Below are 25136 nucleotides of genomic sequence, written 5' to 3'. Positions count from 1 at the left end.
ACTGTTAAATGTAATAATGTCCTCTTACATTATATAACAGGACATCTTCCTAAATGCTTGTAGCTCCCTCAAATGCCAGGGCCCATAGTCAATAAGCAAGAGGTCACCCTGCAGTCCCCTCCAAAAGCCTCTGTTCTGGTTGGGTCTGTCACACATGGTGATGACACTCCCACGTGCGGGAGCCCTGGGCACGGCACACAGTTCTGAAGGAATGGCACGGGTATGCGTTCCTTCAGAGCACATGATCTGGTGATGTCACTGGCTGCTGCTCGCTGAAATATCTACTACACAGTGCACTTTTAGGATATATTCATTTAACCTACAGGTAAGCTTTATTATAAGCTTACCTGTAGCTAAAAATGGCCCACAAGAGTTTACTACCACTTTAAAGTGTGTGGTTAGGAACACCTAGTACAAATGTTCATCTTGCGTGAAATTCTTTTTAAAACACCTGTGATCAAGAGCATCGGATACAGCCAATGCATCTTGGTGAAGGTATTCCCCCTTTTTCAAGACTTGAACAACAGTTTGAGATGATATAAGAATAAAATACAGTAGAAAGCCTAAAGTTGGCCATACACTGATTGAAATTCTGCTTGTTCAGCAGGAGCCAGTCAAATTTTTGATCCATGTATGGCCACCCCTGCTCAACAGAAGTCAACTGTCTGACTGAGTTCTGCCAAAGGAGTATGCTGGAAATCGTATCTTTTCTCAATCAGTGCTGGGTCCCACTGTCAGAATACAATGTCCAGTGAGGCAGAAAAGGGAGGGGGGGTGTCAGGTAGAATTCCTCCTTCTGCTTCCTTTGTGCGGATGGAGGAATTTTTTTTTTTTTTTATTCAGCCCACTAACTTAACAAAAAAACTAACAGTGTATGCCCAGTTTAAAGCTGAACACCGGGAATTCACCCACTTTGTAAAATGTGCTGGCATACTATGAATTAAGTCCAACAAGGTCCATGCCACTATGTGGACTTCTCTTTTATTTACAACTTACTGACTTTGTATTCTCTGAATGACTTCACTTAAAACAAACCACTCCTTGACTGGGCAGGAGGGGGTAGGGGCAGACACAGCAGTTGCATGTGACTCTGCAGCCTGAAAAGCTGAGACCAGGTCCATACATACCTTGCTTTCATCATAAACTTACTTACTGCAATGAAAACATGTTCAATTCTATCTTTACTAGAACCAGGGACACAGACAGCAGGGACACAGACAGCACCACAGCACATTAGCAAAAAGTTTTTGGCTTTTCATACACCTGAAGGATACATTTTTAATTATGAAATGTGGAGTTTTTCTGAAACATTATACTGTTACTGTGAATTTTGACATGTTAGAAATTTTCTCATGGACATATCTGGACAGCCAGCCATGGACGGCTGATCTGGATTTTTTTTTTTAAGTCACATTAACTTCAAACCCCCATCACAAGTGTGCTGTCTTCAGACTGGTCCACATAAGCAGCCAATCAGAACCTCACATTGATCAGTCACTCCTGCTTGCTATATTCTGAATCATGAGACAGCCATAAGACCAGAGATGCATATCACATCACTCAGTTTTGTCAAATGATGGTGACGTTCTGAAATAGGGCTTCTGAGTAGGGAGAAAAGTATTTTGTTTATCGTACATCACGGGACATAGAGCCATCATATTATTCCTTACTCATAGGAATATGTGCCACCAACAGTTGATTAGACACTTGCAAAAGAGAGAAAAAAAAGACAGGAAGTCCTCCCCTGTATAACCTTCCTTGAATTTTCACCAGTGTCTGAAGATTGTGGTCACTGCTGCTCAACTCTGCGCAATGGTACCAGGTTTTTAACGGTTCAAGCAGGAGATTGGAGTACTCTGGATCCACTCCTACAGGTAGAATGGTTAGAAGAATAGAACACGATGGACCCCTCTGTGATGGAAGGAGAAGTGAGGCAGGGAATGGTTTGTAATGCAACCTGACACCACTGAACCCTGCATATATGGAACCCTGCACAGTAGTAACTGACAATGAGTTTTCTAACCGGGTGCTATACAGGTCCAGGGCAGTGAACCCCAGAAAAGGGGATCCGGTGCCTGAAATTCCTAAGAGACATTGCCTGTCATGATGGGTGAAGGTTGGATCCTTAACATTGGAAAGGATGATCCTGTGAAGGAGTGGTGATTGCCTGAGTAGCTTTCTGAGTCATATGTAGGACTATGCCTAGCTGCTTATGAAAAAGTGGCCCTTCCTCTGAGGCCACTAGATGATGGTGGTGTAGCAAAGAGCTGGTTACGCTGCTGGTAAAGTTAATACCTGTAGTTTTTGTGCTTTATTTTCTTATGTATCAATGCAGTGCTGATGCAGTACCGAGCAGGTATAGGTCTGCCTGCCATATAAACCCTTGACAAGAACACCAGTTCCCATCCCTTTTTTTCCCTGTGTATTGCTGTTGAGAGCAGATGCCTCCTTCAGGTCTATAACATGTAGCTCCACTGATGCAGTTTCTATTGAGAGACATCAGGTGGTTCTGAGTTCCTTCATCTATCAGGTCTTGTGGCTTCTGTGGGGACAAAATTATATGTAGAGACGGAGGATTTGTTGTCCACTTTAGCCTCTATGAGGGAAGGTGATAAGAAGAGTGGATGTTCCCCTCCTCCTGTCCTCTATTCGTGGTTAGAGGAGAGATTGGTGGACGATGAGGAAGGAGCAGGTGATGTGAGACCCTGAGTAGGTCTTGGGCACAATTTTAGGCCATTTTAGGGACGCTGTTTAGCAACTGGAGCCCACCTCATCCTTCATAATGCACTCTCTGGAGAGGTTCGCTTATTCTTAATCTCCAGAGGTCTGCTTTGGTGCCAGCTCATTATTTGGTATGCCTGAGTTTGCTTCTGGACACTGTCCATATGAAGATGATTCTTCCTCAAGGAAGATACCTGGCTTGAAGTAATCAGGTGGCATTTTAATTGGAACACTGAGGTATGCCTCAATTCATCTCAGCATGAGAATGTTAAGGAAGATGACTGCCTTGTTCGAGGAGTTGTTTTTTACTCAGTTCAATTACAGAACTTCACAAACAGAATCATATGTTAGCATGGGAAAGGAAGACTCAGTTGTTGGTCTCTCCAATGTCCCCACTTTCCATTACTTATGGTCTTTAGACTGGTGGATTTGTCCCCTAAGGTTGAAGAGGGAAATCTTTTCCCCCCTTTTCTTGGAAGGTGCTGATGATGGATGCCAGCTTAACTGGTTGGGAAGTTGTTCTTGATAGCTTTCCAGCACAAGAAATGTGGTCTGTGCAGGAGAGGTGTTAATCTGGTAATATACTGGAACTGCAAGCCATTCACTTAGTTCTGCTTTGGATAAAGCAGTTTCAGCTTCTTCCGATGAGGGTTCAATGGGACAATGCCATGGCTGTGGCATAGGTAAATCTTCAGGGGGCAATTAGAAGCTGGCCAGCCCAAGAAGAGGCTGTCTTGAGCAGAGTGCTATGCCCCTGCTCTGTCCACAATCTAGTGCTCAGGGGTAAAGAATTGGCAAGATGTGGATCTGTTGGCATCCAGTTCAATGCACAACTGGACAGATTTGTTGCCAGGTCAATGTATCCTCAGACGTTGGCAATGGATGACCTGGTGATGCTGTGGGACCAGTTCTCCCTGTTTTGGGCCTTTCCTCCATTACAATTTCTTCCACGTGGAAAGAATGCTGGTGATTTTTATCACAGGTGAACATGTCAGTTCATGGTCCTTTGGATTCTTACAATTCGCCCAGACCTCCTGTTGCAAGGTCTTATTTTCCCTTCTTCCTTAATATCATTTTTTTTATGGCATGGCTATTGCAGTCAGAGTTTTGATTGATAGGGGAGTGTCTGATGCAGTCACCCCCACACTTTTAAGAGTCAGGAAGGAAGCTTGGTGTTACATAGTCAATCTGGTTAAAAAAGGGCACAAGCCCATCCAAGTGTGCTTTTCACCAGTCAGGGGTTGATATGAGAATGGCCTTGAAGATGATCAAGGGACAGATTTTGGCATTGGTAGTTTTTTTTTTCAAAGGCTAATTGCTTGTTGTTCCCTGGTGTGTGCCTTTGTTCAAGGTGTCACATGGACAATTTTCCTCCAGTCGGGTCACTGTTTACTCGAGGGCATCTCAACTTGGTGCTATCAGTTTGTAGAAACCACCATTTGAGTCAATGCAATATTTTTCTTTAGGTTTTTTGACACTGAAGGTGGTTTTCCTGGTTAGAATTACTTTAGGGGTATGAACTGGCGGCTCTTTTTTGCAATACACCATTTTTGGTACTTAAAGTGGAGTTCCACCCACTTTTACAACTCTTCAGCATCCCTCACTAAACTGTGCACTGTAAACAAATTGGATATTTTTTTTATTATTTTTCTCAGCACCTACTGTATATCTGCTGTATTCATTTTTCACTTCCTCCTCCCTGGCCGTGGCCCATCGCATCATTTCCTGTTTGCAATGCCTTCTGGGAAAGGGCAGCAACTGCCTCTGACACTGCCGTTGCTATGGAAACCTGACCAGAAACCTATTACACTGCTTGTGCTGTACTGAGCATGTGCGAGATCTGCAAGGATGAGATCCAGGAAGAAATACAGTCTGGCTTCAGATGCCCACACTTAAGATGGCCACGGCCTGCTGTAAGTTTATAAAATAACAAACTACTGCTATAAACTAACAAAACAGACCTTAGTTTACAGACTAACTTTACTAGAATACATTAAGCTTGTGTATTATAGGGGTATTTTTATTTTAAAAAAGTATAATTTCGGCCGGAACACCACTTTAATGATAGGTGGTTGTTCGACTTCAACTGGCTTTCATGCAGTTTCAGCTTTCCATGCCAACCAAACAGTCATACTCTCTAGTTGTCCTTCCATTAGGACTAAAAAAGCAGGGCCTTGTAGTTCTAGTCTTTTTTTTTTTTTTTTTTTTTCTCCCACATTCACCTGCTTATCTCTCAAGCCTAAGGTTTGAAAGGGAATTTCCACTATTTTCCAATGATGGCTTAGTGTGCCAGGGGTGTTGTTTTCTCTTGGGCTATCTGCCATCAGGCTTCAGTGGCTCAGGTCTGCTAGGCCTCAACCTGGTCTGCAATGTTCAAGGTTTTACCAGGTGGATGTTCAAGCCACTGAGGGTGCTGATTTTGGTCAAAGTCTTTTACAGGCTGCGGTGTAGATTCTTTTTTGCCTGTCAGTGGTGGCTGTGTCTCCCTCCCTCATGAGCACTGCTTGAGGACTTCCCTTTGAGTAAAGAATAATATGGTGGCTTTATGTCCCCAGATGTATAATAGAAAAAAAATGGATTCTTGTACTTATCTGTAAATTTCTTGGAGTACATCAGGGGACACAGAGATCCCTCTCCTCTTTGTTGGGGTGTATGGCTTGCTGCACAAATAAGGATCTTGGGAGGGGTTATTCAGGGAGGACTTCCTGTCTTTTTTTTTTTTTTAAGGAATATTATAGTGGCTCTGTCCTCTGTGATGTTCTTCAAGAAATGGATTTTACAGTCTTTAACTGTACCATTAGTTAAGGTTTGAAGTTCAAGCACCCTAGAGTTTCTGACCTTCCTCCTCTTTCTCTTTTTCTGTACATGTATCTCTGTGTGTATGAAAGCACACTAGAGAACATCCTCTATGGATGAAGAACCATTGAACTAAATAAGGTTGGACAATGGCCCATCACAAATCAAACTTGTAAACTATTGTCACTCTGGTCTTCAAAGACATTCTTTTTCTGTCCATTTTCAGCCTGGTGGTGACCTCCTCCCAACAGATGAAAATGGAAAACTCATCTTTAACAACACAGACCTTCGAGACACGAGACACGTAGAGGGTATTGCATTTTACTATCTAAAAATGTTAAAGTATTTGTAAATTCTGACAATTTGGGGTCACTAGATGATATTCTTTAAATTTGTTATAGAATTTATAGTTATTTTTAATCCCAGGCCATGGAGGACTGTAAAGAAGCTGGACTGACCAAGTCTATCGGAGTATCCAACTTCAACCGCAGCCAGATTCAGTGGATTCTCAATATGCCAGGGCTGAGACACAAACCAGTCTGTAACCAGGTGAAGTATGCAAACATGTGTACCTGAACATACCATGTTTTTTAATGGGAAATTATAACATATTTCTATTATTAGACATTATAAGAAAAAACAAGATGAAAGCTGCTGTGGCTGGATGCTGTACTGAGTGGTACTAAGGTTTAGTGATGTATGCAATCGAGGACGAGTGCCCAGGGACTCTATCTTCTGTGTCTATTATTAGGGGTTCCCACCACTCATGCGCTGAGTTTCTGGGTCCCCATAATTTACCACCAAAGAGAAAGCTGCTCCAGGTGAGCACATTAGCCATCCATCCACAGCGTAGCCAGGGTTTAGGTGAAGGTGCTAGCACAGCTTGCCACAGTTCACCTTTGTTGATCCTTCATGCAAAAGACATCACAGAAAGTGCAGGGTACAGTAAAAGTTAGCCACAACACCAAGCACGTCAACTTTTACTATATCCCACACTGTCTGTGATGTCTTTTGCATGAAGGATCAATAAAGGTGAAGTGTTGCAGCAAATTCCTGATTTCTTTCGATTCTGGGTCCCCATACCTGCTTTGCCCATTGTGAGGGTCCCCCACCACCCCTGCTGTATTAAGTATTTTATATTATTAAAAATTTGTAACAGGAGAGGCTTGAACACACAAAGGTGTTTGGGAATATCAAAATCTACTAAATGCACAGGAGTCAGACATTATGGAGGGGAAATCTCACTGTTGGAGCATCCAAGACATACAAGAAGCTAGAGGCCCAACAGACTACACCTATAACTAAAATATCACTTTTGTGTGGACAGGCCCTTTAACGTAATGCTACAGTGCATATTCAGAGCCATTGTTGCCAAGGTTTAAACATAATTACTTAAAGGAATAATATTATTATAATAATATAATGTTATTATTTATTAATATATTATTAAAATATAAAATTATTAATATATTATTTGTGAAAAAATGTTTTTTGTGCGTGTATGCATATAGATTCCTGAGTATGTGTGCAAAAGGTCCCAGCAGTCCTGGAACACAGAATTGACATGTGCCCGCAGTTGGCTGTAACTTATGCATCCTCAGCTTCAAGTAGAGGGTGATAGGATGGGAAATCATAACAATTACTATGTGGTGGAACATGTATAAAGGAACATATATTTGAATCTAATTATATGACAAACATTAATAAAGTAATACATACCTACATTAATGCCCTAAGTAGGAAATATTACAGTCGAAAGATAATATCCATATAATTACACACATTATAATAGTCAGCGCTCCCAATTTTATATATTCTTGCTTTATTGCTTTTCAAGTCTGCAGCAAATAAAAATGTAAAAATTTTAAAAATGATAATCTTTACTTGTACACAGTTTAACTAAATAGACACAGCTGGTTTTGTTAGCAATCTGATTAGTAAGAAATACAATTTGGAAGCTGCCATTGCTGAGCTCTCCTTTTGCAAACCCATGTTGGTTTCACTCACTGATAAGTTATCTGTTTAGATTTGGATAGAGTATGGAAGAGTTTATACTTTTTTTTTTTTTTTTTTGCCAGTGACCATATTGAGGAGATTTTCCTTACTTTCTGAAATACAAGAAATCAGGAGATGGAAAACTAGAACAGCATTTAAAACATTGCAGTAAGTTCTAACTCTTCCATACCCTACTAAAAAATATTTTTGCTTTTTATCTGTTTCACCAGTGACAGGAAGTGAGGGCAAATTTTCTCAGTAGGGATACTGGCAGCACTTAAACCCTGACAGAAGCTCCAACCTTTCTTTTCTCTATCCAAAACAAAATACAAAAGTTGTGGCTGAAGTTGGGATTCAAGCCTTTGTTTTTGCCTGAAAGACAAAAGCCCCACCACAAATCAAATAATGTAATGCAAGCAAACATACACCACTAACTTCTAATCACACTTAATATGATCATTAAGGCCGGGTTCACACCTATCCGAATTGGATGCGGTGAAACCCATAGCAGGAGAATGTGACTGGCTCCCTATGGTTCACATATCTCTATTGCAACTGCACACACTGTGCATCTTTGGCTCAGTTTGAGGGCCAAATTCAGGCATAGATTCGGCCCTGATTCGTCCCTGAAATGGGGAACAGGGACGCACAGCACTCCTGTGTGATCCGCAGCCAGTTCCAGTGTGAGCCGAACCTAAAGGTTGCTGCCTTCTTCCATATCCATGTAGAGTGCCATATATACCTAAACCAGAGCAAGATGCAGGAATTCTGCAAGTCACGTGACATCGTGCTGGTGGCCTATGGAGTTCTGGGCTCCACCCGAGATCGAAACTGGTAAGGAGTTATTGTACCTTACCATTTATGAATACATTCCTACAGTGTATGTATGTAAATGTATGAGTGTATATATAAAAAATAAATAAATATATATATATATAATTATTTATTTATTTATTTTTTAGAAAAACCCTTTTTTCATTTTAAAAGTCTCTCTTGTGCAGTGACTTTACCTAGGCTGAATTGATGATGTCATCAGTCTGCTACATACATACGGAAACATCTCCTCTCCGCAGTGATCAGATTGCAACTTTAGAACAAGAAGAGAGAGTACAGCAGGAGTTGATATTGGTTAAAAAGGCCTTTCTGAACCAGGGTTCCTCCTGCAGGGCCGTTGCTAGACTATTTTGTGCCCTAGGCAAGGCCAGCTACTTACACCCCCTCCCCCTAAAAAAAAAAATTCAAAAATTCAAAATTTGCTTTCTCACCTCCTTGCCAATGTTAGCTTGGTGTGGAGACTGACTAGGGAGTTGGGAAGCAGCATGGCTTGCGCAGTATCTTATTTGCTGGATACATTTTCTTCACAGATTGGCTGAAGTTTGCAGGAGACGGCTTTGTCTCCAGCTAACATAATCCAATCCCGCAGCAGTATGTAGACATTGGCACAGTGTGTGTGGAAGCCAGCGGAGTGTTAAGAAGGCGGTGGAGAGTAGGGCACAAGCCGGCGGAGAGTAGGGCACTGTTTTTAAGCCTTCTTTCAGTCAAGACACTTATTGGAATCGCACACAATCTTGCGCCACACCAGTTTGAGGGCTTGTTCACACCAGGAGTAGGGATGGGCCGAACAGACCCCTGTTCAGTTCGCACCTGAACTTTCGAACACTGCGAAAGTTCAGACCCGAATAACGAACTCCATTAAAGTCAATGGGACCCGAACATCAAAAATCCAAAGTGCCCATTTTGAAGGCTTATATGCAAGTAATTGGGCGTACAATGGTTATAGGGGTCCGGATCCTGCCCTGGGGGACATGTATCAATAAAAAAAAAAAGTTTGTGAAAAACGTCACTTTTAAATGAGCAGTGATTTTTTGATTTTAATGCCGCGTACACATGAGCGGATTTTCCCCCGGAACTCCACTCAAGCTTTGCTTGCATACAAACGGTCACACAAAAGTTCTCTGAACTTTCGACCGTCAAGAACGCGGTGACGTACAACACTACGAAAAGCCGAGAAAATGAAGTTCAATGCTTCCAAGCATACGTCGAATTGTTTCCGAGCATGCGTAGGAATTTTGCACGTCGGAATTTGTACAGACGATCGGAATTTCCAATCGGAACTTTTTCCGACCGAAAAATTGAGAACCTGCTCTCATTCTTTGGCTGGCGGGAATTCCGCCAGCAAAAGTCCGATGGAGCATACACACGGTCGCATTTTCTGACCAAAAGCTCTCATCGGTCTTTTGCTGCCCGAATTTCCGATTGTGTGTACGCGGCATTAAAGTGAAAGCATAAAAATGAAAAATTCCTTCCAGTATAGTGCCTGGGGGGTCCCCTTAGTCTACCTGTAAAGTGGCAGATCTGTACCATGTCTGCTGCAGCAATAATTGCATTTATAAAACCAAAAAAATGACATTTTCCCTGCAAGCTGCCTTTATTTTGCTCAGCAACAGCTGGGGAGCCAGTGTGTATGATGAGGCCACAATGTAGTGCACTGGGAACAAGATTCGAGATTTTTTGGATACATTCTGGTGTCACTTTGACTTTGGATAGAAGTAACGGGTGCCTAAAAATTGGTCTTTGGGTGTCGGTGGCGTCTTCCCACGGTAACCTTTATAGAGGTAATCTTGATGAAAGCAAGAATTGGCCGTGCTGTAAAAAATTGCAATGATATGCACCTGTCAAACAGGTGCATTAAAATTACTCTTTGGGTGTCTGGGCACCTTCCCACCGTAACCCTATAGAGGTTCTCTTGATGAAGGCAAAAAAAATTGCAATGGTATGCACCTGTCAAACAGGTGGTGAAAAATTGGTCTTTGGGTGTTAAATGTGCCCATGAAACCTATACCAAAAACAGATGAAATGATTGAAAACCCATAAAGCTAGGCAGCCTCGAAGTCCTGCAGAGATTCCACATCCCAAAAAGACTTAATCATTGACATCGGCATCAGGGGCTTCATAGCTGATAATCCAGGACGGATTCATTTTTATAAAAGTCAAACGGTCCACGGAGTCTGTGGACAGACGCGTTCTATGATCAGTAACAAAACCTCCTGCAGCACTGAATGCCCGTTCGGAAAGCACACTGGATGCAGGGCAGCCCAACAACTCAATAGCATACTGGGCAAGTTCTGGCCAGTGGTCTATTCTCATGACCCAGTAAGTCAGTGGATCGTCAGCTGGAAAGCTCTCCATCTCTGTTTTGGCCCTGAGGTAATTGTCCACCATGTGATGCAGATGCTGCTGATGGGATGTGGAAGCGGACAGCCCTGGGCGGCGAGGACTAAAAAAATTCTGAAATGCCTCACTTAGGCAGATGCCTTCTCCAACGCTCCTCTCTTGACCAACAGAAGACTCAAAACAACGTTTTCCACCATACTGTAACCTACTGGAGTCAGGAAAAATGCTCAATAAAATCCTCTTTAACATGTCCTCAAGAGATATGATCTTCTGCACTCTCTGTGGGGATGGGATGAGTTCTGAGACCTTCCCCTTATAACGGTGGTCAAGGAGGGTTGCCAACCAGTAATCATCTTTCTCCTTTATGCCACGTATTCTTGGGTCCTTTCACAGGCTTTGAAGCATGAGGTTGCCCATGTGGCTCAAATTTGACGAGGCTTAAGAAGCAGACTCCTCGGGGGTCACTCAGGATGACAGCATCTGGAACCTCCTCCTCCCAGCCACGTACTACTCCCAAGGGTCCTGTGGTTGGAAAGGCATCGCTTACAGATTGATGCATGTCTTCCTCTTCTACGAAGCCTATGAAAGTGGCAGAATCCTCCTCCTCATCCTTCTCCCCTCTCTCCACCTGTGTGTTCTGTGACATAGGAATGATGGTGTCTGGATAAAGTGGGCCTTGAGAGGAAAGGATGTCCTCCTCTTCCTCCTGCTGCTCTGCCTCTAGTGCCCTGTCCATAATGCCACGCAGAGTCTGCTCCAGCAGGAACACAACAGGGATTGTGTCACTGATGCATGCACTGTCACTGCTCACCATCCTTGTGGCCGCCTCAAATGGTGATAATACAGTGCATGTATCCTCAATGACCAGCCATTGGCGTGGGTAAAAAAAGCAGAGGCGTCCTGAGCCTGTCGTCGTGCCGTACTAGCACAGGTACTCATTGACGGCCCTCTGCTGCATGTTAGCAGCATTCCCAAAGTTGAGTTCCACCTGGTGAGCATGTCACAAATCAGGCGGTTTACGGGCAGGTGGAATTCACGCTGAATTTCAGCCAACCAAGCACTGGCTGTGTATGACCACCTGAAATGGCTACAGACTCTTCTGGCCTGCTTTAGTACATCTTGCAACCCTGGGTACGTACTTAGGAAACGCTGCACCACCAAATTGAGAACATGTGCCAGGCATGGCATATGTGTCAACTTTCCCAGTCTAAGGGCAGACAGGAGGCTTGAGCCATTATCAGACACCACCACTCCTGGCCCGAGCTGGCGTGGTGTGAACCACCTCTGGGCCTGTCCCTGCAGAGCTGCAAGAATCTCTGCTCCGGTGTGGTTCCTGTCCCCTAAACACACCAGCTGAAGCACTGCATGGCACCTTTTAGCCTGACTCTGGGAATAGCCCTTTGAATGCTTAGGGGGTACCTGATGTTTATAGGACAATTCTGCAGAGGAGGGCAAGGAGGTGGCAGAGGAGGAGGGGGTAGAGCTCACAGGTCTGGCATCATCACCACCAGCTGTATGGAGATGTGGGGGGCACAACAAGCTGCAGCACCAAGCCCTGTCCTGCATCCTTTCGAGTTGCAAGCAGCGTTACCCAGTGTGCTGTGAACACAATATATAGTCCCTGCCCATGCTTGCTAGACCACGTGTCAGCAGTAAGGTGGATTTTACGGCTGACTGCCTTGCCCAACGATGCCAGAACATTCCCTTCTATGTGATGGTAGAGAGATGGAACGGCCTTACAAAGGTCTTTTATTATACACAGATGCCGAAAAGGCCTTTGTTCGAGTCTCCTGGGACTACATGCTTGCCACTTGCTAATTTATCGGTATGGAAAATAACATGCTGAATAGGAAAAAAGCACTCTACCAAAACCCCTAAGCCAAAATCAAGATAAATTACATATTTTCAGACCCAATTAACATAACATGGGACCAGACAGGGATGCCCTCTTTCCCCTCTCCTCTTCATACTGACTCTCGAACCTCTCATCAGAATAATAAATCTAGAGAAAGCAATACACACCTTCCATGTTAACAACAAAGAATACAAGTCTGTGGCGTATGCAGACGATTTACTATTCTTTCTCACCCAGCCCCATATCTCCATCCCCAACCTAAATAACATTTTTAAAACCTTTAGCTACATTTCAAATTTTAAAGTTAACCTAAGCAAATCTGAAGCCCTTAATCTTACCTTGACATCTGAACAACTCAATCTAACACAATTGGGAACATAAAACCCTTAAATATCTCGGAATCAAATTGACACCAGATACAAACTCTATTTGATACTAATTTCACACCCCTGTTAAAGAATATAGAAACAGACTTTAAGAAGTGGACCTCCAAACATTTCTGCTGGTTTGGAAGGGCATCTGTTTTAAAAATTACAGTATTACCAAGATTATTGTATTTTTTTAACACATTACCCATCCAAATACCTGATTCATTTTTCAAAAAATTAACAAGCCTACAGCAAAAGTTTTTATGGGCAGACAAAAAACCTAGAATTAATCTTCGTTTACTCACCCACTCTATATCCAAAGAAGGAATGGTGTTACCAGACTTCAAAAAATATTTTTATGCTACACACATCACCAGAGTAATTGATTGGCACTGCCATGATAACAATAAAGGTTGGGTGAACTTGGAAATTTAAAGCAGCCTACAAAACCTACTATACTTTTTAATGTAGCTTCATCACACAAACTTGCCTCCATACCAGGACCTCTAACAACTATCACTGAAAACCCTGATTTTCCACCAGGAATTAACCAAAAAAAATATACCTGAACACAGCAGAACCTTTCTAGCATTCCACTGCTTTCACAAGGGTGAAATAAAATCATTTAGCTCATTGATAGAAGAATCTGAAGGAACATTTTCTGGCCTCTGGTTCTATATACAACTTCATGATTTCCTCCTAAAAAGCCAACACAGAGCCTTATATAGCATTCTCATGACTCCTTATATGATGATTTGATACAAAGGGACACCAAGTCACAAAATGATTTCATTAGCCTATTCCTGGCTAACTCAAGAAAACCACAAAGACATAAGCAAACATAAAGAGTCATGGGAACTAGAACTTAAAACCAAAATCACAGACGCTCAATCGGAAAGAGCTTGCATCTTTGCCCATAAATGCTCATTGAGCACGAAAATACAGGAAATTTCATATAAAATAATTACACAATAGCACATTACACCACAGAAAGCAAAATGGTTCCCGTCCACTTCTGAAACTTCTTGGAGATGCTGCTCAAACAAGGGCACATTCTTAGACATGTGGTGGGCATGCCCTCCAATCCTTGACTTTTGGCAATAGATTATAGGCTGGATCAAACAAATCACACATACTGCATTGGACTTGAACACTGCAGCTTGCTTACTCCATATAAACTCTTACTCAATTGGAAAGTATAAGAGATCGCTTACTAGACATCTCCTAAACGCAGCCAAGGCCCTCATCCTAAAATACTTGAAATCCACTCATGTTCCAACAGTTAAGGATTGGTTTGAAAAGGTCAATACCATTTATAAAATGGAGGAAACCTTAGCAATGCAGAAAGAAACAACTACCAAATTTCACAAGATTTGGAAACACTGGTGGCTGTTCACCCGTTCTGATGACTTTACCAAAGCTAATGTATAAATCTTATTCATAGATCCATAACAAGAAAACAAGCCAACGTCCTCACAGCATTAAATCCTATAATCTGCACTACTAGGCCATAACTTTAATGTTCAATTATTTTAAATGATATTGTATCTATTATTATTATTATTATTATTATTATTATTATTATCATTATTATTATTATTATTATTATCATCATTCCACAAAAACTACTACCCCCCTCAATACGATTTTCCATGGCCTCCGAAACTGTGATAGGCAGTGAAGAGTGAAATCAAAAATTTACACCCTTAGAAATCCTGAAGGCGGTGATTGGTTTTCGGGGCTCCGTACGCGGCTAGGCTCCCAAAAAGTCCCACACATGTGGTATCCCCATACTCAGGAGAAGCAGCTAAATGTATTTTGGGGTGCAATTCCACATATGCCCATGGCCTGTGTGAGCAATATATCATTTAGTGACAACTTTGTGCCAAAAAAAAAAAAAATTGTCACTTTCCCGCAAATTGTGTCAAAATATAAAATATTCCATGGACTCAACATGCCTCAAAGCAAATAGCTTGGGGTGTCTACTTTCCAAAATGGGGTCATTTGGGGGGCTTTTATGCCATCTGGGCATTTTATGGCCTTCAAAACTGTGATAGGTAGTGAGGAGTAAAATCAAAAATTTACGCCCTTAGAAATCCTGAAGGCAGTGATTGGTCTTCGGGGCCCCGTACGCGGCTAGGCTCCCAAAAAGTCCCACACATGTGGTATCCCCGTACTCAGGAGAAGCAGCTGAATATATTTTGGGGTGCAATTCCACATATGCCCATGGCCTGTGTGAGCAATATATCATTTAGTGACAACTTTTTGTAATTTTTTTTTTTTGTCGTTATTCAATCACTTGGGACAAAAAAAATGAATATTCAATGGGCTCAATATGCCTCTCAGCAATTTCCTTGGGGTGTCTACTTTCCAAAATGGGGTCATTTGTGGGGGTTTTGTACTGCCCTGCCATTTTAGCACCTCAAGAATTGACATAGGCAGTCATAAATTAAAGGCTGTGTAAATTCCAGAAAATGTACCCTAGTTTGTAGGTGCTATAACTTTTGCGCAAACCAATAAATATACACTTATTGACATTTTTTTTACCAAAGACATGTGGCCGAATACATTTTGGCCTAAATGTATGACTAAAATTGAGTTTATTGGATTTTTTTTATAACAAAAAGTAGAAAATATCATTTTTTTTCAAAATTTTCAGTCTTTTTCCGTGTATAGCGCAAAAAATAAAAACGGCAGAGGTGATCAAATACCATCAAAAGAAAGCTCTATTTGTGGGAAGAAAAGGACGCAAATTTCGTTTGGGTACAGCATTGCATGACCGCGCAAATAGCAGTTAAAGCGACGCAGTGCCAAATTGTAAAAAGTGCTCTGGTCAGGAAGGGGGTAAATCCTTCCGGGGCTGAAGTGATTAAAAAAGAAAAACTGAAATATCACATGGTCCTAAGTATTCAGACTCTTTGCTCAGTATTTAGTAGAAGCACCCTTTTGATCTAATACCGCCATGAGTCTTTTTGGGAAAGATGCAACAAGTTTTTCACACCTGGATCCTCTGCCATTCCTCCTTGCAGATCCTCTCCAGTTCTGTCAGGTTGGATAGTAAACATTGGTGGACAGCCATTTTAGGTCTCTCCAGAGATGCTCAATTGGGTTTAAGTCAGGGCTCTGACTGGGCCATTCAAGAACAGTCATGGAGTTGTTGTGAAGCCACTCCTTCGTTATTTTAGCTGTGTGCTTAGAGTCATTGTCTTGTTGGAAGTTAAACCTTCAGCCCAGTCTGAGGTCCTGAGCACTCTGGAGAAAGTTTTCATCCAGGATATCCCTGTACTTGGCCACATTCATCTTTCCCTTGATTGCTACCAGTCGTCCCATCTCTGCAGCTGAAAAACACCCCCACAGAAAGATGCTGCCACCACCATGCTTCACTGTTGGGACTGTATTGGACAGGTGATGAGCAGTGACTGGTTTTCTCCACACATACCACTTAGAATTAAGGCCAAAAAGTTCTATCTTGGTCTCATCAGACCAAAGAATCTTATTTCTCACCATCTTGGAGTCGTTCAGGTGTTTTTTTAGCAAACTCCATGCGGGCTTTCATGTGTCTTGCACTGAGGAGAGGCTTCCGTCAGGCCACTCTGCCATAAAGCCCGACTGGTGGAGGGCTGCAGTGATGGTTGACTTTCTACAACTTTCTCCCAACTGCATCTCTGGAGCTCAGCCACAGTGATCTTTGGGTTCTTCTTTACCTCTCTCACCAAGTCTCTTCTCCCCCGATAGCTCAGTTTGGCAGGACGGCCAGCTCTAGGAAGGGTTCTGGTCGTCCCAAACGTCTTCCTTTTAAGGATTATGGAGGCCACTGTGCTCTTAGGAACCTTAAGTGCAGCAGAAATTTTTAGTAACCTTGACCAGATCTGTGCCTTGCCACAATTCTGTCTCTAAACCCTCTTCAGGCAGTTCCTTTGACCTCATGATTCTCATTTGCTCTGACATGCACTGTGAGCTGTAAGGTCTTATATAAACAGGTGTGTGGCTTTCCTAATCAAGTCCAATCAGTATAATCAAACACAGCAGGACTCAAGTGAAGGTGTAGAACCATCTCAAGGATGATCGGAAGAAATGGACAGCACCTGAGTTAAATATGAGTGTCACAGCAAAGGGTCTGAATACTTAGGACCATGTGATATTTCAGTTTTTCTTTTTTAATAAATCTGCAAAAATGTCAACAATTCTGTTTTTCTGTCAATATGGGGTGGTGTGTGTACATTAATGAGGAAAAAAAAATCAACTGAAATGATTTTAGCAAATGGCTGCAATATAACAAAGAGTGAAAAATGTAAGGGGGTCTGAATACTTTCCGTCCCCACTGTACATAGAGCAAGATACACAATGCTTTTCCCCAATTTATTATTTTAACTGTTTAAATTTCCTTTTGTTTTGATATTTTACAACTGACATAAATACTCAACCTGTATTTGTTGTATGCTATGATGTCACATTGTCATTTTTCATAAACTCTCAATAATTTTTGATTGTGATGAAAAATAAAATAAAAAAAAAAACACAAGAATAATGATTTTTCTTTCAGGATTGATCAAAATGCACCTGTCCTGCTAGAAGACCCTGTACTCAATGCCATCGCTAAAAAACATGGTCGAACTCCAGCAGAGGTGGCAATGAGGCACTTGTTGCAAAAACATGTTGTTGTCCTTGCTAAAAGCTTCAAGCCAGAGAGGATCAAACAGAACTTGAAGGTTTGTGTTGCAGTTATTTGTCAGCCGCATATTTGTACCTTGCACAATATGTAAGCAGCAGTTCAGCTTTCACACCTGTACACCCTCTATGGATCAGATCAATTTCTATATCTGCTGTTTACTTTCCTATAAGATAGCATAGGAATACATGTATAAGTTGTGTTTTTCACATTTTGATTTTCATAGGTATTTACAAGTTAAAGGCTTTTTTAACCACTTTCTGACCGCCCACAGTACATTTACTGCGTGCAGCTGGCACAGGCAGGCTGGGTCATGTATATGTAAGTCATCCAGTGTGTTCCAGGTTAGGGGCAAGCACCACCGGACACAGCGGATTGCAGATGCTGGTACCCGCAGCCTGGTGATCATGTGATCGCTATGCAGTCACTTTGGGGTTTATTTACTAAAGCTAGAGAGGGCAAAACTAGTCACAATTCTGCAGAGAAGCCAATCAGCTTCTAACCTCAGCTTGTTTAATTAAGCTTTATCAATAAAACCTGGAAGCTGATCTCTGCAGAATTGTGACTAAATTACCCTCTTTAGCTTTAGTAAATAAATCCCATTATCAGATTACTGTATCAACAGCTGTGTTTCCTATGCTGTGATTGGCCCACAGTTGTCACATGGTACCTGAGCCCATCACAACACCCTGTACCATGTGATTAGCTGAAGCCAATCACAGATCACTAATAATCACAGCTGTCATGAATGTAACCCATTCAAATTAGTAGTACAAATTGCTGTTACAACTATCATCAATGTGTGTTAAAAAAATAAATAAATCCCTGATCACCCCCCCCCCCCCCCCCCCCCGAGTAGTACAGTGTTATTATGGTGACACTGAACTACTTTGATGAAAATATGTAAAAACAAAAAAAAAAAATAGTGAAATTGAAAAAAGAAAAAAAAAAATCATAAATTGAATATAAAATTATTATTGTTTCTTTTTTTAACATACTGTAACCAGTCAGTGTCTCTGATTACCGCTATACCAGTCATATGATGACACTGTACTGCACTGTGACAGCATGTAAAAAAAACGCCTATGCCTATTCTGGGCGTGCACATACATCCATAAACATGCCATTGGTACACATGTACTCCTGTGTTTGCACACATCTGGCTAATGGTTGTGCAGAAGTATGCACATGCACATTTCTCGACGTTAACTGGCTAACTGGAATTCCCTGATACCAGTAGTCCGAAGACACAGATGTAAAGGACCACAAATTAATGCAGAGTTGTACAGCAGAGCTCAGACTGGGAGAGGGAGAAGCAGCACAAGAAGTGAATCAGCATGCTGATAGTAGGGGAGAGCAGACTGACAGAGATTAGCTCATTAATCTGCTGCTTCTTTTTTCACTGCCCAGTCACAGGTATTTTAAAAAAGAGAAACAAATTGTTATCCCAGCTCCACTGCCAATATAAAAGTCCACGAACTGTGATCCAGCGCTCTACCCAGGAAGTTCAGGTACCACGGATATGATACTTAAATCAGAAAGGCTGGCAACTCGTATGCTCTTGAATAAAAGTACTTTATTAGTTACATGGGTACAGGCTATACGTTGACGCATTTTGGCTAAGAAGCCTTCATCAAAGCATACATGTTTGATTTAAAAACTGATATTTATAACAAAGTAAGCCCTCTAAATGGGGAGGGTGCATCCTGATCAGAAACAATGAAATCAATTAACACATGGAGAAAAAAGAAAGAGACACAGCAGGCATATGAAGGACATATCATGAACAAATAAAACATGTTCTGCCAGTACTCCAATGAATATATCAAAACAACGTAGTTATGTTAAGAAAAGATTTATGTCCATCCTATCATTCAAGCCATATGGTTTTCTAGTATTGAGGGTATGGGTCCACCAAACTTCACGTTTAAGCACAATACGATGAGTGTCACCTCCTCTTGGGGGTTTCTTAACCTGTTCAACGACAAAAAAAGAAAAGATGTCAAGATTACCATGTTGTGCTTCTCGGAAATGTTTTGACACGTTTTAAATATTTTTAGCATTAGTATTTGTAGTATCATTCACATGTTCCGAGATTCTAACTCTCAACGAGTGTATAGTACACCCAACATATTGCAGGTTGCAGGCACTACATTGAATTATATAAACCACCGATTTAGAATTACAATTAATATACTGTTTGATGGTATATGTTTTCTTAGTAGAAAAGGAAAAAAACTGAGGTACTTTTTTTTTATGTCTATGGCACTGCCTGCAGGTGTTATGGCCACACATGTAGGATTCTATAGTGGAAAGCCAAGTCTGTGGTTTGTTTGGCTTCTGGGAGCAAAACAAACTAGGTGACAGCATACTACCTAGACTGGGGGCCCTTCTACTAGAGAAATTACAACCCCCCCCCTTAATGGCACTATACAGATCCTTGTCAGCATACAGGATGGGAAGATGTTCTTTACACGTGTGGACCGTTCAGATCCGCCTGTCAGTTTTTTCAGCAGATCTGAAAGGTCGCTCCATACATCTCTATGGAGAGATGGATGTCAGCGGTGACATGTCTGCTGACATCCGATCTGCCCCGATCAGATCCGCTCCGCAAAATCCAGACAGATGAATGTCCTATTTTCAATACGTCTGGCGGATCAGATCGGATGAAAACGGACAGGTGGTCCGTAATCATCCGATTCCCCCATAGAGGAGAGTGGTGTCTCTGACAGGTCCGTCCCTACACAGTGTGCAGAGATGGACTTGTCATCCGCTGGCTCAGCGGGGATCAACGGAGCGATCCCTGCTGAGCAAGCGAATGGCTGGATACGGATCCGCACGTCTGAAAGGGCCCTTAATGGCACTATACAGATCCTTGTCAGCATACAGGATGGGTAGATGTTCTTTAAGATTTGCAACAATTTTGTTGTACTATAAAGAAAATGTAGCAACAAAATTAACTTGATTAATTTTATTTGCCAACAGTAATAAATTTGGAGTTCACTTGTGTACACCACCCGACCCAAATAGACTATTTGGATTTGACTCTGATGGGGCATTCAGATACACAGTGGGGGTTATTTACGAAAGGGAAATCCACTTTGCACTACAAGTGCAAAGTGCACTTGAAATTGCACTGAAAGAGCACTTGGAAGTGCAGTCGCTGTAGATCCGAGGGGGACATGCAAGGAAAATAAAAAACAGCATTTTAGCTTGCTCATGATTGGATGATAAAATCAGCAGAGCTTCCCCTCATTTCAGATCTACCCCTCAGATTTGCAGCGACTGCACTTCCAAGTGCACTTTCAGTGCAATTTCAAGTGAACTTTGCACTTGTAGTTTGCACTTGTAGTGCAAAGTGGATTTGCCTTTTGTAAATAACTCCCAGTGACTTCTAGAACTTTTAGAAAGCCCTGTGCAGGGAATTCCCTTTTGTTGGCTAATAGCTGTCACCCCAGTCATACCATTTAAAGCTTTGCCCACTGGTGAGTTCATCAGGGCCAGGAGGAACTTTTCTACAGAGGAGGTTTTTCTGCAAGAATGTACAGTAATTCAAAAGCGACTTAAAGAAAGGGGCTATAACACACGACCAATAGCTAGAAGTAAAAATATAGCTCTTTACAGAGATTGGGCGGAGATGATTCAGAATAGTAGTACAAACAAACACAAACAGTGTAGTGATTTTAATAAACATAAAGTTCATTTTGTTACTACATTTTCTATAGAGTACAACAAAATTGTTGCAATTCTTAAAGAACATCTTCCCATCCTGTATGCTGACAAGGATCTGTATAGTGCCATTAAGGGGGGTTTGTAATTTCTCTAGTAGAAGGGCCCCCAGTCTAGGTAGTATGCTGTCACCTAGTTTGTTTTGCTCCCAGAAGCCAAACAAACCACAGACTTGGCTTTCCACTATAGAATCCTACATGCGTGGCCATAACACCTGCAGGCAGTGCCATAGACATAAAAAAGTACCTCAGTTTTTTTACTTTTCTACTAAGAAAACATATACCATCAAACAGTATATTAATTGTAATTCTAAATCGGTGGTTTATGTAATTCAATGTAGTGCCTGCAACCTACAATATGTTGGGTGTACTATACGCCCGTTGAGAGTTAGAATCTCGGAACATGTGAATGACACTACAAATTTTAATGCTAAAAATATTTAAAATGTGTCAAAACATTTCCGAGAAGCACAACATGACAATCTTGACACCTTTTCTTTTTTTGCCGCTGAACAGGTTAAAAAACTCCCAAAGAGGAGGTGACACTCATCGTATTCTGCTTAAACGTGAAGTGTGGTGGATCCATACCCTCAATACTAGAAAACCATATGGCTTGAATGATAGTACATATAGCATAGGACATAAATCTTTTCTTAACATAACTACATTGTTTTGATGTATTTGTTGGAGTACTGGCAGAACATGTTTTATTTGTTCATGATATGTCCTTCATATGCCTGCTGTGTCTTTCTTTTTTCTCCATGTGTTTTTAATTGATTTCATTGTTTCTAATCAGGATGCATCCGCCCCATTTGGAGGGCTTACTTTGCTATAAATATCAGTTTTTAACCACTTCAGTCCCGGAAGAATTTACCCCCTTCCTGACCAGAGCACTTTTTGCGATTCAGCACTGCGTCGCTTTAACTGACAATTGCGCGGTTGTGCTTTGTTGTACCCAAACAAAATTGATGTCTTTTTTTTCCACACAAATAGAGCTTTCTTTTGGTGGTATTTGATCGCCTTTTGATCGGGTTTAATTTTTTTGCGATATAAACAAAAAAAGAGCGACAATTTTGAAAAAACGCATTATTTTTTACTTTTTGCTATAACAAATATCCCCCAAAAATATATAAAAAAAACTTTTTTTCCTCAGTTTAGGCCGATATGTATTCTTCTACATATTTTTGGTAAAAAAAAAACAAAAAAACGCAATATTGATTGGTTTGCGCAAAATTTATCACATCTACAAAATAGGGGATAGATTTATAGCATTTTTAATTTTTTTTCTTTTTACTAGTAATGGCGGCGTTCTGCGATTTTTATCGTGATTGCGACATTATGGCGGACTCATCGGACAATTTTGACACATTTTTGGGACCATTGCCATTAATACAGCGATCAATGCTATAAAATTGCATTGATTACTGTAAAAATGTCACTGGCAGTGAAGGGGTTAACACTAGGGGGTAATCAGGGCCGGATTTCCCACAAGGCCACCGAGGCCAGGCCTCGGGGCGGCAGTGGTACAGGGGCGGCGCCGCTCCTGCAAAGAATTCTCGGCCGCCCCCCACATTAACATAGCAGCATGTGATGCAGCGCACCCGGGTGCCAGAGAGGTGGGTGCGCTGAAGCACTAGAGTGCTCCTCTCCCTCCTCCTCCTCTCTGTGTCCAGACTGAGGCGGCTTCCTCCGCAGGTCACCGCCGCCGCTGCTGGTTTTTTCGAGGCTCAAGCCTGTCCCCCCTCCCTCCTCCTGTCAAAGGAGAGCAGCCGCCGGAGATCGGAGCGGCTGGTCTCTGTGCAGGGGGGGGCGTGTTCTCCTGTGTCTCTCACTCCCGCCCAAGCCTGTCTCCATCTGTACACTTATGGAGGGGGGGGGGTTTGTCCTGGGATGTCTGCATTAATGGAGGGGGGGTTGTCCTGGGGGTCTGTACTAGTGAAGGGGGGGGTTTGTCTTGGGATGTCTGCACTAATGGAGGGGGGGGTTGTCCTGGGGGTCTGTACTAGTGAAGGGGGGGTTTGTCCTGGGATGTCTGCACTAATGGAGGGGGGGGTTTGTCCGGGGGGGTTTGTACTAATGAAGGGGGGGGGGTTTGCCTGGGGGTCTGTACTAATGGAGGGGGGTTTGTCTTGGGATGTCTGTACTAATGAAGGGGAGGGGGGTTGTGCGGGGGGGTTTGTACTAATGAAGGGGGGGGGTTTGCCCTGGGGGTCTGTACTAATGGAGGGGGGTTTGTCCTGGGAGGTCTGTACTAATTAAGGGAGGGGTGGTTTGTCCTGGGGGGGTCTGTGCTAATGGAGGGGGTTGACCTGGGGGGGTTGTACTAATGGAGAGGGGGTTGTCCTGGGGGGGTTGTACTAATGGAGGGGGAGTTGTCCGGGGGGATTTGTACTAATGGAGGGGGGGTTGACCTGGGGGTTTGTACTAATGGAGGGGGGGTTGTCCTGGGGGGGTATGTACTAATGGAGGGGGGTTGTCCTGGGGGGGTTTGTACTAATGGAGGGGGGTTGTCCTGGGGGGGTTTGTACTAATAGAGGGGCGTTTGTCCTGGGGGGGTCTGTACTAATGAAGGGAGGAGGGTTTGTCCTGGGGGGGTCTGTACTAATGAAGGGAGGGGGGTTTGTCCTGGGGGGGTCTGTACTAATGAAGGGAGGGGGGTTTGTCCTGGGGGGGTCTTTACTAATGAAGGGAGGGGGGTTTGTCCTGGGGGGGTCTGTACTAATGAAGGGAGGGGGGTTTGTCCTGGGGGGATCTGTACTAATGAAGGGAGGGGGGTTTGTCCTGGGGGGGGGTCTGTACTAATGAAGGGAGGGGGGTTTGTCCTGGGGGGAGTCTGTACTAATGAAGGGAGGGGGGTTTGTCCTGGGGGGGTCTGTACTAATGAAGGGAGGGGGGTTTGTCCTGGGGGGAGTCTGTACTAATGAAGGGAGGGGGGTTTGTCCTGGGGGGGTCTGTACTAATGAAGGGAGGGGGGTTTGCCCTGGGGGGGGTCTGTACTAATGAAGGGAGGGGGGTTTGTCCTGGGGGGGGTCTGTACTAATAAAGGGAGGGGGGTTTGTCCTGGGGGGAGTCTGTACTAATGAAGGGAGGGGGGTTTGTCCTGGGGGGTCTGTACTAATGAAGGGAGGGGGGTTTGTCCTGGGGGGATCTGTACTAATGAAGGGAGGGGGGTTTGTCCTGGGGGGGTCTGTATTAATGAAGGGAGGGGGGTTTGTCCTGGGGGGGTCTGTACTAATGGATGGGGGTTTGTCCTGGGGGGGTCTGTACTAATGGAGGGGGGTGGTTTGTCCTGGGGGGGGTCTACACCCAGGAAAGTACACCCAGGGCTCCAGAGGGAGAGGACACTGCTGAGGGAAAACCATTAGAGAGAGAACCCCGCTGCCCTGTGCCACCAGAGGGAAAGCCACAGCCTGGTGCCATCCCTGGCGGAGAAAGGAATGGAGTCATTGCAGGAATACAGATCTGGGTGCTACCCAGCGGAGTCGCCACGGGCAATTCAGAGTGAGCTGACTCCTGATCAGAGGAACCGTTGCTGTATCGCTGGGTCAGGTGAGAGGGCCGATCGGCCATTATTTACTAATGTCCATAGGAACTGCAGTCTCTGACCGTCTCCTGTACTATGCAGTCTCTGATCATCTCCTGTATTATGTCTGCAGTCTCTGATCATCTCCTGTACCATGTCTGCAGTCTCTGACCGTCTCCTGTATCATGTCTGCAGTCTCTGATCATCTCCTGTATCATGTCTGCAGTCTCTGATCATCTCCTGTATCATGTCTGCAGTCTCTGATCATCTCCTGTACTATGTCTGCAGTCTATGACCGTCTCCTGTA

The 25136-nt window shown here is 43.0% G+C and overlaps 1 protein-coding gene across 1 annotated transcript in view; it reads left to right on the top strand.

Annotated features, from left to right (window-relative positions):
• The window catches only part of LOC141132850 (prostaglandin-E(2) 9-reductase-like), a 126247-nt gene that overhangs the window by 54964 nt on the left and 46147 nt on the right, over positions 1-25136 (top strand). The window contains exons 4-7 of the mRNA XM_073621771.1: positions 5744-5821; positions 5944-6068; positions 8239-8346; positions 17453-17618. Coding sequence (XP_073477872.1) covers positions 5744-5821; positions 5944-6068; positions 8239-8346; positions 17453-17618 — 477 coding nt within the window. The remainder of the gene's footprint in view (positions 1-5743; positions 5822-5943; positions 6069-8238; positions 8347-17452; positions 17619-25136) is intronic.

Source organism: Aquarana catesbeiana, linkage group LG03, assembly GCF_042186555.1.
Source record: "Aquarana catesbeiana isolate 2022-GZ linkage group LG03, ASM4218655v1, whole genome shotgun sequence".
Lineage (NCBI taxonomy): Eukaryota > Metazoa > Chordata > Amphibia > Anura > Ranidae > Aquarana > Aquarana catesbeiana.
This window is presented reverse-complemented; position numbering and strand designations above follow the sequence as displayed.